Source organism: Hoplias malabaricus, chromosome 2 (assembly GCF_029633855.1).
Source record: "Hoplias malabaricus isolate fHopMal1 chromosome 2, fHopMal1.hap1, whole genome shotgun sequence".
Taxonomy (NCBI): Eukaryota; Metazoa; Chordata; class Actinopteri; order Characiformes; family Erythrinidae; genus Hoplias; species Hoplias malabaricus.
In genome coordinates, this window is record NC_089801.1 from 23,867,353 (window position 1) to 23,885,923 (window position 18,571).

The following is an 18,571-nucleotide window of genomic DNA, read 5'->3' on the forward strand; positions in this document are numbered from 1 at the left end:
CATGGACACGGGGACCCACATGCTCCAGGGACCTGGAGCGGGAATCGAACCCACAACCTCCAGGTCCCTGGAGCTGTGTGACTGCGACACTACCTGCTGCGCCACTGTGCCGCCACTGTTGGAAAATATATGTTTAAATTCATTCATTTATGTCTATCACCACTTATCCAGTTCAAGGTTGCAGTGGGTCCAGAGCCCACTTGGAATTATGTTTCAAATCTATAATATTGTTAAAGAAATGTTTCCACATATTTCAACTCCTTCATCTGTAGTATATGTTCAGTAGCTACAGACAATTTGTAAAACAGAAGCCAACAGGCTAATGCTAGAGTATGAAATTAGACTAAAAATGATTCACCATTTATTTAAAGTGCATGTGTCATGCAGATAAATAGATAGATTCAACTTTATCATTGCTCTGTACAAATACAAGACAATGAATTGCAGTTAGCATTTACCAGACGTGCAGATAGCAACAAAGTGCAAAAATGGCAGTATTGTCCAATAACAGATGAGTGCAAAAATTGCAGTAAAGTGCAAGAATAAAATATTAATAAGAATAATATTGATAGCATAAATATTGTTAAACAAGTCCATTGTGTATGATGAGGCAGTGGTGTAGCCAATGTGGAATGGAGTCTAGTGTATTACAGTATGTTGTGAATGTCAGTGTAATGAAGAGTTCAGTAGTGTGACTGATAAGGGGAAAAAGCTATTTCTGAGCCGACAGGTTCTGTCACGTATGCACCTGTATCTCTTTCCCGAGGGCAGGAGGTTATACAGCAAGTGGCTTGGGTGAGAAGGGTCCCTGATGATGTTTCGTGCTGTTTGTACACAGAGCTGGTGGTGAAGGTCATCGATAGCAAGTAGTTGATGCACTGAGTAATCTTCACCACCATTTGTAGGGCCTTCCATTCAGCCACTGTAGAGCTTCCATACCACACATTCGCCCAGTTGGTCAGTACGCGCTCGATGCTGTATCTGTAAAAGTTTATAATTAAATGAAGAAATAGATTATCTCTATTCAGTCTCCTCAGAAGATACAGACACTGTTGTGCCTATTTAATTAAACAAGAGGTGTTGTTAGTCCAAGATAGGTCCTCTGAGATGTGAACGCCCAAGAACTTGAAGCTGGAGACACTTTCTACCTCAGCTCCATTGATCTGTACAGGAGTGTGTTGGTGTTTGGATTTCCTGTAGTCCACAATGAGCTCTTTGGTCTTCTCTGTGTTGGGGAGAAGGAATACCACTCTGCCAGGGGCTGGATCTCCTCCCTGTAGGCCGATGACTGTGGTGTTGTCTGCAAACTTGATTAAGATGTTGGATCTATGACTACACGTGGGAGTGCTGATTCCCACGTCACTAAGCTTGGACACACGCATGATAGGAATGTGTGGAATGTGGAGTTGACATCGATGAACAGCTTCAGGATGTAGCTGTTATTGTCCAGGTGGGTGAGGGCAGAAAGAAGGGCAGTGGAAATGGCGTCTTCAGTTGATCTGTTTGAGTGGCATGCAAACTAGTAAGGATCCAGTGTCGATGGAAGCCCTGCATTCAGATGACTGAGAACCAGTTTCTTAAAGCACTTCATTGCAATAGAGGTGAGTGCTACAGGGCAGAAGTCATTTAGACATGAAACAGAAGGATGTCTCATACTGGTATGATGGTGGGGGTCTTCCAGCATGGGGGAACAGCCACCTGGGTCAGTGACAGATTGAAGATGTCAGTGAAAACCTGCGTTAACTGTCCAGCACTTGCATTTTACCCAAATGTACCAAAACATACCATTTGCTCTATAATCCTTACAGCCCCTTTATAGGAGCCAAGTTTCCAAAACCATAATCTTTTGATGCCACAACTTATTTACACCTACAGCAGTTTAGTGCTAGTGATATAGTGATCAGTGTTTGGACAAATTTTGTATCCTCTTTGTGTTTATATCAGTCAGTGTTCCTTTATAAGTCACACAGCATGCATCATGCTAAAGTATAATTTACCCAATATATATTTGCCCTTCACTGCCAGCATAGCCACTGAAGCTAATTAATACAGACATGATACATTCATTCTGTATTAATCAGCTAGTAGACAAACCAAAAAGCCCTCTCTAATGTATCTACCCCAAAAGGTGTGTAGTCAACATTCAAGTTTAAGCTCCCAACTTCAGGATAAATCATCAGAAAAATGTTTTACCTAGTCTTTAATGTCCCCCTCTGGTCATAAATTAAACTTCTAAAAACTTATCTCTGTTCACCTTTATGCCTTAAAAATGCTTAAATAATAAGCAACTCTAAGTAGTATTTTTACTTAAAAATTCAGCTTCAAAATCTTTGTGTTGCCCCAGTGATCTGTAATAGGGGGAATTTTGGTTTTGGACGGAGCATCTCTATAATCTGCTGCATAAATAGCACACAAGTTCAGTTCCTGTTTATAAACCCAGTTTCTTATCCTCTGTTAAGCTCTGGGTTCAGAAGGCTGTTTTTAGTTCTGTGGTAATCTATTCCTCTTTTTTGGTCAGGCTTACTAATCTATTCTCTGGAACTTTTTGCTCCAGCTGTCCTTGTGTGTCCCTCCTGCTGGTGCACTGACCGTGGCTCCTGTTAGCATGACAGCTCCATCTGCTACAACAGTGTGTAGCTGTTAGTGATTCACTTGGCCTTTAGCTTTTACATAACAGGTATTTAGAACTCTTCCATACATAGGCTTAATAACAATCAAAAAGTGTAATTGTTTTAGATATACAGGTTAGCTGTGGAAGCTAATTATGCATACTGTGTGTGCTTAATATTGGTCTGTTTATATACTGTGTATCATGTCTAATGCTTGTGTACACATGGTAATCCAACATTGCTGCAGAAGTAATGAATATTAATAAGGAGTTTGCCTCCATTGCTGCAGTAACAAATTCTACTCTTCTAGAAAAGCTTTACTCTATGTCAGAACCTTTCACTGAGGATTTGATGGTATTCAGATATCACAATATTAGTGAGGTCAAGTAGCAGTGTTGGAAGATCAGTTATGGATGACTATCACAGCTCCAAATTTTCTCAAAGGTGCTGGATGGCGCTGACATCTGAGTTTACAGCTGGTACCATATATTCATTCACTCGTATCTTCTTATTCCCTCGAGGGTCACGGTGGGGTCCCATATTTTTCCACAATAACAGCAATTACAATAGATTGGAGAAACTAGGAAGGCATATATTTGACAAGCTGAGATGCTGGAAAATGACATCTCTCCATGTAATATCTATCAGCCACAATTGAATAAATGGCCTAGACTTAAAAAAAGAATAATGTTGTTATCTCAAAACAGGCCAGAGGGTAATACCTCAGATATTTTATTTAACTTTCAGTTCCCATCTCAGCTCATAGCTCATATATGTACTTATACAAGTGTCTTGTTTGAGAGATAAGTCTGTACTGCTGTTGCTATGGTGTTCACACTATCACCAGGGAAACTGTATCCCTGCAGGCAACTGTCATACAGTAAAACACTATTCTCTGCCTGTCACACTGGAAGGCAGATCAGCTAATATTCTCCTTGTGTAAGCTGTAGAGACACAACTCAGACACTTATTGTTGTAAAATGAACACTTCTCTTCAATAGTGTTCTGATTGCATTTCTGCATTTACAGGATTAATGAGTGGAACAGAACATTAGCGAGAAGAAAGGAGGAGCTTTTTATATGAGGTGTTAAAGATAAAAAGATGATGCTTACAAACTGTGCAAAACAGATTTTCATTGCTTATACCATGCACTGTGTTATTTATTTCACAATGTCCTAAAACAACTGTGTTCAAATACACCTGTATGACATGAGTTGTTTTCTGAAATAAAGGGTAATAATAAGTAGTTTGTCACACTTAACTGCAGTAACAGCCTCTCCTATTGCATGAAGGCTGTAAACTACTCACTGCTGTGAGAATAAGATGGAAGTCACCTACAAGAACTTGTGTTCAATTAGTCTAAAAAAACCCAGAGTCATAGAACTTTCACCAGAGAAAATAAAATTTTTGGTGCATATTAAAATGTAACTGAAAATTTTAAATGGCACAAAGCAAATGGCAACTATTGTGTTCACATTTAGTAACATATTAATTATTTTTTTACAACTGCAAATAATATATAATGTCTAATAAATAGCCTATATTTTAAAACAAGAACAGGAGCAATAAACAAAAAACTATCAACTAAACACCACTCCTAAAAAAAAAAAAAAATACAAGAGCAGAATGTCAAGTAAAGAAAACAAATTTCAGTTTGATTGTAAGAAAATCATGACTTTTTTTTGGTTGTGCTTAAGGTTGAACAGTACTGGTTAAAATTATGTAGGCATTTTCCCATATTGTTAAACACCAGTAGTACAGTTTGTCATAAAACGACATGAAATGGTTGCTTTTATAATAAAATACAGAATATAAATGGGTCTCCCACCAATTTTACCACACAATATAAATGACTCCCAACACCCTACAAAATGCACTGCAGTGCAAATCTGGAAACTGGATTCATTCGACAATAGTGCACTAAATATTAGTGTAAGGGACGTAAAGTCTGAATAAATGTCAATGGCGTCCTATTTGGTATTTTGTAATGTACAACGTTGCTGTACAAACCATTTCTTACTGACCAACCTGCATTACACAGGGAGTGTGGAGACCTTTGGAGCACGCACTGTGTTAGCGCCAAGACGTAAGGACGTCATGTGACTTACGGAGCCAATCAGCTGCGAGAGAGACGGCGCAAAATTTGAAAGTTATCCGGAAACGAGGCTCGTTCCCACTGTTAGCGATGTTTATGTTTAATGCGTCAGAAAATAATTGATTACCACGAATAGCATTAAAACTTAGTTAGAAACACTACTGCGGACATTTGGTGAGTATTTCTTTTCTTAAAAAGGAAAGCCAGACTATTATATTTCTGTCTAAAGGCAACATTGAAGTAAGGCAGTTTTATTGTAACGGTCGGTCAGTAAGTGACCATGGAGAGTTTAGTACATAATTTAGTCCTGCTTTCTCGAGCAGTAAACTTAAAGGCACGTACTACCATCTGAGGTATTCTGTATTCTAATAAGCATTTCCAGCTTTAACAATAGATGTTATATCACTGATTTGTTGCTCTGTCATAAATTGGTCGCTTTGTTTTGACAATGGGTTGTTGTAAGGAAGACAGCTAAGGATATTATTATTGTTGTACTTTGATTAGAAAACTTCACTTCGATGAGTAAGTTGTCATTTCAGTCTAAGACCATTAGCCTGATAAATGTAACGAGGCTGAAGTTGGTTTTCTAATTCTCCGTTCCACCTTAAATATGGTCTGGCGCCTGAGGCCGTTGGTTGATGATGGTCAGTCTAAACAATCCAAATATGGACCACCCTGTCCTTGCTCTGAGTCCCTATTTGGCTGGTTATAGCTCATTTAACCTCCGTTTGACCTTTTAATGCAGTCAAATTTACACCAGTTCTTATTATCCACAGTGTCTGTTGATTTGTAATGGCTTAACAGTTCACATTACTCTGACCCATAGGGCTGGGTGATAGTATTAAAAAAAAGTAATTGCTATGATATTATACAAATATATTACAAGATCATTTCATATATTTAAAAGACTGTTCCACAATTTTCTCAATATTTCCACATACATATATGGATTAGTGGAAGCCAATGGTGGTAGTTCTAGTGGAATAATAAATGATCTTTGATGAAATTACTTAAAACTCACATATGCCCCTCAAAATGACAGATTTTCTAATTATTTCCAAGAATAAAATGTACTTGTGCCTTAAAAGTAGGTGTAAATTTGCACCTTCACGTTCATTCAAAGCTTGTGGATGTAGGAGTGTTCATTTAGCCTTTGCCTCTCCATCTGCACCTCCAGGGCTTGCTTGCAACTCAAAAGCCCTGCCCTGAAAGTTGATGATATTGGTTTCTTATATTTATTATGTAAGATACCCTAGCTGTTTGAATTTGCCTTTTTAAGATGGTTTCAGAGTAGAAATGCTCAGCCATGGCGTTTATTGCTCATTTTGATACTCTGAATGCTTTATTTGTGTCTTTATGATGAAATCATGCATAATTAGTTGAATAAATCTGAGATATACTTCATCAGCATTTTTTAAGTTAAAAAATACACTTCCTGAAGTAGGCTAATTTCACTGTTTTGGTCACTTAAAATTACAACCACCACAGGGGGTGGGGAAGCAAAATTTCAGAAAAGAATTGGCCAAGAATTACTATTTTTCACATTATAATACTGCAATGCAAATCTGTGAGTGTAATTATGCAGGTGTAATATCCTGTATAATTTTTTCAGCTGTATCATTAATTCTCTAATGATTATAATCTATCACATAAATATTACTATAACTGAAAAGTAATATCAATTGACCCAGTATATTCCTTCCAGAAATGTTGAAGTTCAAATATGGAGGACACAGCAGTGTCAAAGATTTGGCATCAGTGGATCCCATCACAAGCCGCTGCTCTCGCCTTAACCAACTCTTACAGGTAAATCATGTTGGAGAAAATCTTATTTTCGTTGCTGTTGGAACTAAATATTATTTCAACTTTTAACAGACTTTTAAAACTCCAGCTCATTTTTTATATACAGGGGTTGGACAATGAAACTGTAACAACTGTCATTTTAGTGTGGGAGGTTTCTTGGCTAAAATGGACCAGCCTGGTGGCCAATCTTCATTAATGGCACATTGCACCAGTAAGAGCTGAGTGTGAAGGTTCAATTAGCAGAGGGTAAGAGCACAGTTTTGCTCAAAATATTGCAACGCACACAACATTATGGGTGACATACCAGAGTTCAAAAGAGGACAAATTGTTGGTGCACATCTTGCTGGCGCATCTGTGACCAAGACAGCAAGTCTTTGTGATGTACCAAGAGCCACGGTATCCAGGGTAATGTCAGCATACGACCAAGAAGGACGAAACATATCCGACAGGATTAACTGTGGACGCAAGAGGAAGCTGTCTGAAAGGGATGTTCGGGTGCTAACCCGGATTGTATCCAAAAAAACATAAAACCACGGCTGCCCAAATCACGGCAGAATTAAATGTGCACCTCAACTCTCCTGTTTCCACCAGAACTGTCCGTCGGGAGCTCCACAGGGTCAATATACACGGCCGGGCTGCTATAGCCAAATCTTTGGTCACTCATGCCAATGCCAAATGTCGATTTCAATGGTGCAAGGAGCGCAAATCTTGGGCTGTGGACAATGTGAAACATGTATTGTTCTCTGATGAGTCCACCTTTACTGTTTTCCCCACATCCGGGAGAGTTACGGTGTGGAGAAGCCCAAAAAGAAGCGTACCACCCAGACTGTTGCATCCCCAGAGTGAAGCATGGGGGTGGATCAGTGATGGTTTGGGCTGCCATATCATGGCATTCCCTTGGCCCACTACTTGTGCTAGATGGGCTCGTCACTGCCAAGACTACCAAAACATTCTGGAGGACCATGTGCATCCAATGGTTCAAACATTGTATCCTGAAGGCGGTGCCGTGTATCAGGATGACAGTGCACCAATACACACAGCAAGACTGGTGAAAGATTGGTTTGATGAACATGAAAGTCACCAGATCTAAATATTATTGAGCCACTTTAGGGGTTTTTGGAGGAGTGAGTCTGGAAACGTTTTCCTCCACTAGCATCACGTAGTGACCTGGCCACTATCCTGCAAGAAGAATGGCTCAAAATCCCTCTGACCACTGTGCAGGACTTGTATATGTCATTCCCAAGACGAATTGATGCTGTATTGGCCGCAAAAGGAGGCCCTACACCATACTAATAAGTTATTGTGGTCTAAAACCTGGTGTTTCAGTTACATTGTCCAACCCCTGTATATATTTCACGAAGAATCTGTTCATACTGTATTCTCCACTGTTATTGTGTGTAATCACTGTGTAGGGCAAGGGCAGTGTGTATGGCTCCAATGGAGGGAACGGGTTGACGAGAGAGAGTCTTCTGGACGCTTTGCTGCTGCTCTATCAGGAGTGCAGCTCTCCGGAGCTCATGAAGATCAAACAAGTGGCCAAATTTGTCTGCAAATGTAAGCTCTTACTTCTGTATCAGTAAAATTATACTATCTAAAAGTTGTTGTGGAAAATTGCTGTGAGAGTTTGATAACATTTGGTCAAGAGAGCATTACTGAGGTTACTGAGGTCAGGTATTGATGTTGCACCAGTCCAACAACCTTCTTCAAGACAGTATGTATATGATTTTCTGTCCGTATTAGTAGATGTTTTCATCTCTTTGGTTTATGTTTTTTTTTTTTTTTTTATGTGCTAGTTTCCGATGTCGTAGCAGAGTTACGGCAGCTGCAGCCAGGTAAGAAGGATTTTGAAGTGAGGGGATTGGTGGGCCGTGGACGTTTTGCAGAGGTGCAAGTGGTGAAAGAAAAATCCACAGGGGATGTATATGCCATGAAGGTTATGGACAAGAACTGCCTTCGAACTCAGGACAATGTGAGTCATTTTTACATGCAAACAGGCTGTTTGTTTTCTCAAACACACACTCACACATATTTACAACTGAACAGTAAACACCGTTTTACTCTGTGTAAACTCTGAATATAATCTACGGATTGCTGTGTCCACACCAAGAATTTAACTTTAGATGTCCTGACTTTAGGGACAACAACATTATTTTTAAAGTTCCGTAGCATTCATTATTGTTGATAGCAATATTAATGTGTGAATGTCCAGTCAGAATGTATAATTTTTGCCATTCCTTCACCATTACTGTCACATATATTTTCATCATTATGCTAGAGCATTGCTCAGTATTGTCCAGCTCTTGCCTTTTAAACAGCCATTCACTTCTCTGTCTTTTCTAGGTTGCTTTCTATGAGGAAGAACGTGCCATTCTGGCTCTCAGCAACAGCCCTTGGATTCCACAGCTCCAGCATGCCTTTCAGGACCAGGATAATGTCTACCTTGTGAGTGGCCACTATTTAACACACTGGATATTGGAGACGTACTTCATGGGTTGAGCACAACTTGTTTTTTTAAGAGGTTGAATGAAATAGTTTTGTCATTGGCATTCAATACACATTACTGTACAATAATGGTTAACAATGTGAATAATAGTATATAACACATGGACAGTAAGCAAGCAAGTTTTATGTTTCTTTAAAGAATTGGCAACCCATCCCTGGCTGGTGCCTTTTTGAGAGTTCTACTTTACTCTCCAAATATGCACCTGTAGAGCCAGCAGGTCACTCTGTATGGAATGAATGGTCTCTTAGTGTTGTGAGGAGTGACGTCAGTGTTTTTGTTTTTTGTTTTTTTTCTAGTCCAGCTCTCTCCTCTCTAGTGGAGGTCTTTAATGGATGCTGGTGTTACATTTTCTCTTTCTCTGTGGCTCACTTAATACAGGTCACATTGACCCAGAGACAGAATAAAAGCGTATGATACTCTTCTAAGGAACAGAGAGTGAGCCCTAAAATGACACCAAGAGTAATGTCAGGAACATAATAGCTTCAGAGGCTTTAATATTCTCACTTTTTGCAGTTACCCTAAAAGTTCAATGCCAGTTTATAGTGTGAGTTGACGAACCTTTAGTTTTTGTACTAGATACAATAAAACTGGTCTCTGCATAAACTTCCTTCTGACCAGCAGAGGGTGTCCTAGCCATCTTTACTCAAGCCTTCCCTTTGAAGTGATAACACTTGGATTCAGACCTTCTTTCAGGCTTGTTCACCACAAGAGCCTTTGATCTAAGAGACCGCACAGCTTTGCTTAAAGCCTACACCAGATTATATTTGTATTAAACGGGGTGAATGGTTTGTCCTCATATAACTGGATGAAATCTGCTATAACCAGAGGGCCTGCTGAAATCTGGCTGAGGCTCTTTTTACCATTCCAGTCCTCAGGGATGTTGCACCACTCCACATTGCTTAACGGTAGTTAAGTTGAGTGGCAGGTTATGGGGGTCTCCTGTGTGACTGAGTGGGTTCTAAAGCTGTCACTAGCAGTTATGTTTAGTAAATGATTAATGTAATGTCTTATTTGATTGCTTGAACAATCAAGTCATCATGCCTTATGCTGTTTTCTCTTGCGTTCATGTGTCGTTAGGAAAAGGATTTCTTTAATGTTATTATTTGGTTACATCATGATCAACCATTTCCCGTAGTATAAACAGTCTGTTAATATTGATTAAGAACACCATATGAACACATCTGTGCATTTTCAAAAACATGTTTTTATTTTTTATTAAGTTCAGTGTCACTGTATTTTCGTAAATAATGTGGTATCAAATTTTCAGCTAATAATCATATTAAATATCATTGTGGTCTGTCCTTTTTTCTTCTTAGTTTGATTTCCAAATTGTATCCTTTTCGTTTTCTCAGTTAGAGCTTCTCTATAGCAACACATACTTTCAGACTCGTTGGTAGGGTAAAGCAAAGATAATTTCTCCCTGTCTTGCAGAGATGAAAGCTTTGATTTCTGTATATGCCAAAAATATTGCTGGAATACTCAACAGCAGTATCGTAGTTGGTCAGTTTCGTACAGTTGAGCTTTATAATACCCACCACCATTCACAATGTTTTAAGAAACCTAATACCCATCAAAATCCATTCTGACCCTGAAGAGAACAGTGACTGCACTGTGCCACAGTTGATCAATGATTTTAAGTGTGCAGTGGTTGCTAGACTAACTACTGACATATTACATAATTTAAAGATGATGCTGGTTTTATTCATGTGGCTGAAATTTGTTAATCCCTCTGACTAATATACAACATTTTTGCATAAAATATGTTTACTAATTCCCACACTATACTATTTGCAACATATCATTTCAGACAGGGTGAACACACACACGCACACAATGAAGCTGTGCTTATGAGAAGCCCCTGCTCATTATCAGTGGGGTGTTGTGAGATTTGAAAGCCTGCCGGATAGAACCAGGAATCTCTTGAGAGTAAACACAGACAGAGCTTACTGAACAGGAGTGATTTTCTCATTCCAGCATCCAGCTCTCCCTTCATATCACCCTCTCCCCAAGCTAAGGCGCACACACTCGCACCCCAGACGTACACACACGCATGTGCCAAAAACATCTTTGGGCTCAAAAGACCCTTGCTACCTTGTTGCTAGGTAACATGGACTAGAATGCTGCGGTTGCCGTTCATGCTCTGCCAGCTTTGCCTCCCATTCATGGTGTGTGTGAGTGTTCGTTCATTCGTGTGAGTGTGTGCTTCAGCCTCACAACTAGGGTTGCCAGATTTCAGCTGTGACAAAAACTAGAGGGCTAGTGTGAGGGCTAAAATTTGTAAATATATAGTTAGAAGTTTTTATTACGATACACAGCCCTTTTGTATCTTTTCTGAAATGTATATGTGTGTTATAAAATAGTTAGGTAATTGGCTTTTGTTTATTTCATTAGATTTTGTTTATTTCTTAGTATGTTTTGTTTTAGGCATTTTAAGTTAAAGGAACACTAGGTAGTACTTTTACATTAAAATGACAACTTCGAATCATTGTGATGCTCTACTGACCTGTAATAGGGATAATAGAGCCTTTTTCATGGCTCTACAAGGCTCAGTGCTACAGAAACTGCACTGTGTAACATTAGGAGGAGGGTAAGAACTTTAATAATTAACATGGTGAGCGGGATGTTCAAAAGAGTCATGGCAATATTGGTTAACTTTGGTTATGGTATTAAGTACAGTATGTGCAGACTCAATTTCGGACAATGGAGCGCAAAAAATAATTCACTTGTCTTAAAATGGCCACCTGGCAACCCTGCTCAGCTCTCATGCAGAAGCAAAGTGCGAGAGAAATCGGGAAACCTACATATACATACACATTCACTGGTCTCTGAATGTGTTGCAGCCTCTGTATGGCTTTGTGTTAGACCTCTAGCCTCAGGCTGTTTAACACTGGTGTTGTATTGGGGTGAATTATATATATACGTGAAATATGTATATATACGAAATATATATATACATACACACACATATGTGTGTGTGTGTGTATGTAAATGTAAAGTGCATAGCTTAGCTTGCTATTTTCTCTTACTGTGGTAACGTTATAGACGTTTTCTCAACAGTCAGTTCAGGATGATGACAAATAAGGTGGCTATGCGTGTTCATTGTGTTGCCTGTGTACTTTATTTTAACAAGACTGTTCTTGCAATCATGTAGTCTTTTTCTATTCATTTGTCTATTCTGTGTGGTAAAGGCTGAAGTGGGGCCAGTGTGTGTGTGGGAGGGTGGGGGTGGGGGTGGGGTTCTGATGTGATATGTAGTCAGAGCTCCATCACGCCACACTGAATCAGCCGTATCACCAACTGCACTTGGGATGAGGCAAGCAGCTGCCATGCAGTCCCTCAAAATAGCCCTCATCACACGGATCAGACACTTTTTGATCTGTTTGTGCATATGAGAGAGAGAGTGTGTGCATGCCAGGGATTTAAATCACAGACCTCACAACAGTTTGATTTATCTCCTGTTCTTTAGAGAAGCGTTCTGCATATTGGTAATAATAGCCAGCTTTTTATTCATTTGTAACATTTATACCAATTTTTTTTTCAACTGTAGTCATTCTCTGTTCCAACCACTTATTTCTATACCAAGCTCAGAGAATGAAGGCCAGCACATTCCCACTCAGACTGCGCTGTGCATGTCTTAGACAACTAAGATTGTTATTGTAATTTTTCAATAATTTATCTTCTAAATATGGATATTTGTATAAAATCATATAATTGCAACAAATACATAAGCAAATGCAGTAAAAAAATTGTGAGCTAGTTTGTTTCCAGATATTCTCCTTGATTCTAGATTTTTTAAATTCACAACACACTTGGTTAAACCAACACACTGACACACAAGATATCGCTACTTAATGTAATAATGTTATTTGATTTAATTCCAATTTTTTTGTTGTGTGTTTGTTTTTTGAGCAAACAAACTATTACTACTCAGATGAATTGCTTTTTAAATCCCATGTTCTCAGATGTCTAACACTTTTGCAGTGTACTGTATGATGCCAGCGACCATTTTTTACAGAATTTCTGTACAAACAGCTTTAACAAACTTGGGGTAGAATGCTGCTAAATTTCCTTTGCTAGCAGGTGCCTGCACTGGCAGCTGGAGAGGCAGGGAATGGAGAGACAGGGACCCGTCCACCCTTATAATTAAAATCAATGCAGTTGGATTGGCACATTGAAATTGATGCATCACAATGTATGAATTAATTTTTACACCTCTAGTACTTGTGTGTGCAGCGCAGAGGCTTGTCTGTGTGTGGGAGGTAGAGTCCGTCTGTCAGTCATGAAAAGACAAAGATGAAACGATCCTGAGAACACGTTCCTTCTGAGTGTGTCTGTGTTTATCTTAGTCATCATCTTCACGTGTCTGACAGGCCTTATGAATAAAGCAGAAGTGGGATCATTTGGATATTATTTGGATAATTATGATAATGAATCTGCTCACATATGCACAGACTGGGATTTTGATTTTCTAATATAACCTAAAGCTTGAAGCACAGGAAGCTCTGTCGCAAATCTTTATGAAACCTTTTATCGATAAAGTATTTCTTCAGTCTTGAAAGTTCTGTTGTAACCCCACGGCACAGTTATAAAACATTCATTCACAGTTAATAATTTACTGCATACATTTCCATATTATTACATGTGTACCAGATTTGACTGCTGCAGATGTAATAAAGCACCCTTATTGATACTTATGAAACTTATGAAAATCGTTCAGCTGAGTAGGGAGAAGTATTGTGACTCAACCTCAAGTGGCTATTTCTTCTAAGCAGCTTTACTAGTAGAAGATCGTAACATATTCCGATTCAATTAACATTCACATTGTTGCTCAAAGTCACCCAGTTCTCCTTCTGCCATTCATATCTGCACTGATTTGGCAGGAATGCATTGTCCTTTTTTCTATGTGTCTAAGCACTTTTTATTTCTTTTCACATCAAACTTGCAGTTAGGCTTGTCTCACAGTGCTGTTTTAGCCAGTTAATTAATTTCCTAATTAGCATTTGCAAGGGTAATTGCGGACAATGATTTGACCATGATTAAACGTGACTCAACATGATCAAGATGCTCTCTGAAGATTGCCAAGTGCTCATTAGTTACCAACAAATGGCAAAATGCAATTATTTATATCAACTATCTCCTGGAATTATAGCTGATAACTTGATGTCCTACTTTTGTGTACAGTACAGATATTTGTATGCATATATTGACCTTAAAAATGTTTGCTAAAACAGTCAGATATCTAATACGTTAATTTGAAGGTTTATCTGTTTTGGCATGTACGTTTTGTATAAATAGTGATTGTTTGGTTGGACGCAAAGCATTTTAATGCTGTCAGTATATGATTAACTATTTAAATTCAGTTTAATATAAATATGTAAATATCCTCTGAAGTCAAAATATGGTTCTCAGGCCAGAAACATATTTGTGCATTCCTGACTCGGAGAAAATCAGAGGGAAGGAGCCATTCCCTGTAATGCTCACTCTCTCTAAACATTGTATCCAATTTGTCATAGTAGTTTCCAGGCAGGTTTTACAGATCTCTAGTGATTTAACAGATCATCAGGATCATTTAATTCCGAACTGCTGCAAGTCTGTAATAGAAAGCTGTAAACATATGCACCGTGGCTAGATGCAGGTTGTGCGTGTGATGCTGTCTCTCCCGAGTGTACAGTTGTATTCACATTGGTTTCTGCAGGTGATGGAGTACATGCCGGGAGGTGACCTCATGGCTCTGCTGAACAGATATGAGGATCAGTTTGATGAGTCGATGGTTCAGTTTTACCTGGCGGAACTGGTTCAGGCCGTCCATGCTGTGCATCAGATGGGATACGTGCACAGGTAAGATTATTTGCAGCACTTAAGCTTTGTTCACACTGCTGATAGATGAAACATAATATGATTTGTTTTATAAATTTGATATTTACACTGAGTGTCAACTTACAAGGGAACAAGCTGCACTGCTCATGAAACCACATTTTGCAGTTACTACAATTACAGTGGGAAATGAAGGAGTGTTACAAAAACACATGAAATCTGATCTGACTGATCAAGAAAATCTCTCCTTAGAGAGTTGCAGTGGTATGGACACACAATAGAATTTGTGCCGCAGGTGATGATTATGTTTTTTATTATCACCTAAGGGATAATATTTGATTCATTTTGTTATAGAAGTATTATTCCTTCTTTGACACCTCTCCCTTTCCACTTTCCACTGTCATTTAAAGTTTGTACAAATGACCTTATGTTACAAGAAAATGCTAGAAACCATATTTGCCCCTATGCTTCTTGTATTGTTTATTTACCCTTTTAAAGGAAATATGATTTATCAGCTGAGTGGTGAAACCTGCATTTAAATTTGTGGGATATTAGCCATAAAATAAACTGCAAACTTGACATGTGAAAGTTCAAAACAGAAACGCTTCACTTGGAAGCAAGGATTGACAGGGTGTAGAGGTCAGGATATGTGTAATTATATAAGGGAAATAAGAAAGCACTGATCGGAACAAATAAATTGGAATCACAAAGTAAATATTTTCTCTAATGCTTATTCTTTGCTTAAAGCATATTAAAAATCCGATTTGATAGCATTTTTCTGCACTTTGCTCATCCCTCTGTTTCTATATTTCGTTCAATGTCTCTCTCTCATGCTGTCTTGTTATATTCATAAATACTCTGTATGTTGGCAGAGATGTGAAACCAGAGAATGTTCTTATTGACCGCACGGGACACGTTAAACTGGCGGACTTTGGCTCGGCTGCCAGACTGACGGCAAATAAAATGGTAATTTTTAATAATCACAAATGATCCATGAACTGAATCTAAAACAGCCAAAAAAAATTAAATCATGTGCTTTTAGTTTATGGCTGTAATGTGAAATGCATGTTGACAGCTAAGAGTGTTTTTGTGTATAAAAATAGTATTATAGAAAATACTGTTTAATGTAGCAGATAAAATTTAAAAAGCCTGTGACTGGAAACTAAGCTGCAAAACTGCTGTTTTCAAATCATGCCACAGTTTAATATCATAAAACTGAAGGCATTTACAGGTATCCATCTATAGACCACAGAATGTTTGAAAGAGAGTTTAATTTCTAAATTAGGTGCAAATCAGGGCAGCCTATCAGACAAGTGTTCATTTACAGATTTCCTTCTATCTCTTGGTACATAAACTCATACAGCTAACATACATGAAAGTAATATGCAAACATCTCTTAATAAACTAATTAAAATAAATGTGTGCTGACTAATTATTCCCCCGATAAAGCTGAGACCTTGTTTCAGGTGGGTTCCTCCAGTCTCCCAGTGGGTACTCAGGACTTTCTGGCCCCAGAGGTTCTTTCTTCTCTTAGTGGAGGTCCTCAGTGTAGTTATGGTCCAGAGTGTGACTGGTGGTCTTTGGGTGTTATAGCTTATGAGATGATCTACATGAAGTCACCTTTCACCGATGGCACCTCAGCCAAAACCATCAACAACATCATGAACTACCAGGTAAGACTATCAACATCCAACTGTCTTACTGTCTTTGTCCTTCTGATAAATGGTTATCTCTAGGAATACAATATATATATAGAACATGCATTAGTAAAAACAGCCTGGAACAATACGCAAAATGTCCCACATTCTGTAAATCTTTTCTCACATTAACTCAGTGTCTTTCTTTGCATTATAGCGTTATCTAAAGTTCCCTGAAGAACCCAGGGCCAGCACACAATTTGTGGACCTTGTACAGAGTTTATTATGTGGAGCACGAGAGCGGCTGGATTTTGAGGGCCTTCGATCTCACCCTTTCTTCTCCAGCGTGGACTGGAATGGCGTCAGACATGGTAAGAGTCACCAGTGTAACCTTAAGGGAAAGTAGCTAGGTTGTTCTATCTTCAAGAACAGCTATGGGCTCTGTCCTCATTGGGAAAGCACAGGGAAGGCAAGAAACATTATGAAAGTATGTTTCACACAAACATCTTGAGGTGAATTCCAAACATGCCTACTAGATATGTCTATGGAATTCTCTTTCATTTTTATTGAAGTTATGTTTTGTGGTCAGGAGGGGCATGCAAGTTGCTTCTGTGTGACATTTAAAGAGAAGAAAAGGTCATAAATGTGTTTGGCTGTAAATGTTTGAAGTCACAGTTTTTAATATGAGATATAATTGTTCTAACAAAATAATATATTGCTTAGGATTATTATTTATTTTCTGTTATTTAATATAAAAATGTTTTTCTATATAAAACAAAGGGCAAGTATAGTTCAAGAAACATATTGGTGTCCTGTACCTGAATCAAAATTTGAAATTTAGATTTTATGAAACTGGGGTGTAACCTGTTTTTCAGCCTTGTTTTGCTGAATTCCATATAGGACTTGCCTGTGCTTTTATGGGGATCATTGGCCTTAGTGTCAGATTTATAAAGATGCAGCAGCTGATATTAAAATGTGGAAAAAAATGCACTATAGCTTTTGGCCATTTCTCAACATGCACCCCTAATGATCTTACTCTTGTGTGTGATTGGAGGATTTGCTCTTTAATGGGCTGTAATGGAGGATTTTGTGCTGTAATAGGCTGTTGTATGCATGTGTGTGTGTGTGTAATACACAGATTGCTGTGCAGATTAGGAGGGCAGTATGAAGTTAAAGACTGAGACTCTGAATTAAGCAATTAAGCCTTAGGCACACAAGGCTGAGTGCTCTCATATCCTCTCAGTAGCACCACTGCAGCAGACAGCTCCACACAAATAATGTGTTCAAGGCGTTTAATGTATGTGGCTTTGGATGTACAAATGGACGATGACATACGTTATTTTATATGAATGTCTAATGCTGCGTACTGTCATCTATCGACACAAGCTTGCTTTGTTATATTGATTGTTTTCTCAGGGGATATAGCGCTTTCTATACTATTATGTAGATTATGAGGTATCTTCATAATCCCAAAGGGACAGCCAACCAATGTCAGCTTAAACAATTCTGAAAACCTTAACAATAGTTTAATAATGAGGACACAAATACACAGCACATGCAATATATGACCAAAGACTGGTAGCCACACACTAGCCCAGTTTTTATTCTGATATCAAGGGTGTCATTAGAAAAGTTATTATTATTATTATTATTATTATTATTAGCATTAAATAGTCTAGGAATGCTTTACATAAGATGTTGGAACATTGCTGTGTTTATTTTATTGCATTCAGGATGTTATCATGCAGTACTATATCATAAGGCAGTAATCAGCATAACGGTTTTTAGTATGTAATTTAAGAATTGAAGTGTGGGCCCACATACTGTCCCTTTGGGTTTAAAGGGTTAAAACACACAAAGTCATCTAATGAGATTGACTAAGGCTGGCAGGGTTCCACTTCCTCTCTACAAGGAAGAGTATGGGAGAAGAGAGAAGGATCTGAATGGATTATGCCTCTGGTTAGTGTTAAACCATGAGTAAAGTCATGGCTTTTGTACGCTCTTCATTATTTAAAAAATATATTTATTATATGAAAAAATCTACCACACGTATTATGATTAATAAGTTAGAGTGATAAATATTGTTTCATATATATGTGATTAATGAAG

The 18,571-nt window shown here is 38.4% G+C and overlaps 1 protein-coding gene across 3 annotated transcripts in view; it reads left to right on the forward strand.

The window, feature by feature from the left end:
* The first annotated feature begins 4,790 nt into the window (after positions 1-4,790).
* Positions 4,791-18,571, forward strand: part of cita (citron rho-interacting serine/threonine kinase a) — an 88,914-nt gene continuing 75,133 nt past the window's right edge. For all 3 annotated transcript variants that reach the window (XM_066659617.1, XM_066659618.1, XM_066659619.1), the window contains exons 1-9: positions 4,791-4,879; positions 6,411-6,511; positions 7,921-8,062; positions 8,302-8,477; positions 8,849-8,950; positions 14,707-14,849; positions 15,698-15,791; positions 16,292-16,498; positions 16,680-16,833. In XM_066659617.1, the coding sequence (XP_066515714.1) occupies positions 6,413-6,511; positions 7,921-8,062; positions 8,302-8,477; positions 8,849-8,950; positions 14,707-14,849; positions 15,698-15,791; positions 16,292-16,498; positions 16,680-16,833 (1,117 nt within the window). In that variant the 5' untranslated portion in view covers positions 4,791-4,879; positions 6,411-6,412. The remainder of the gene's footprint in view (positions 4,880-6,410; positions 6,512-7,920; positions 8,063-8,301; positions 8,478-8,848; positions 8,951-14,706; positions 14,850-15,697; positions 15,792-16,291; positions 16,499-16,679; positions 16,834-18,571) is intronic.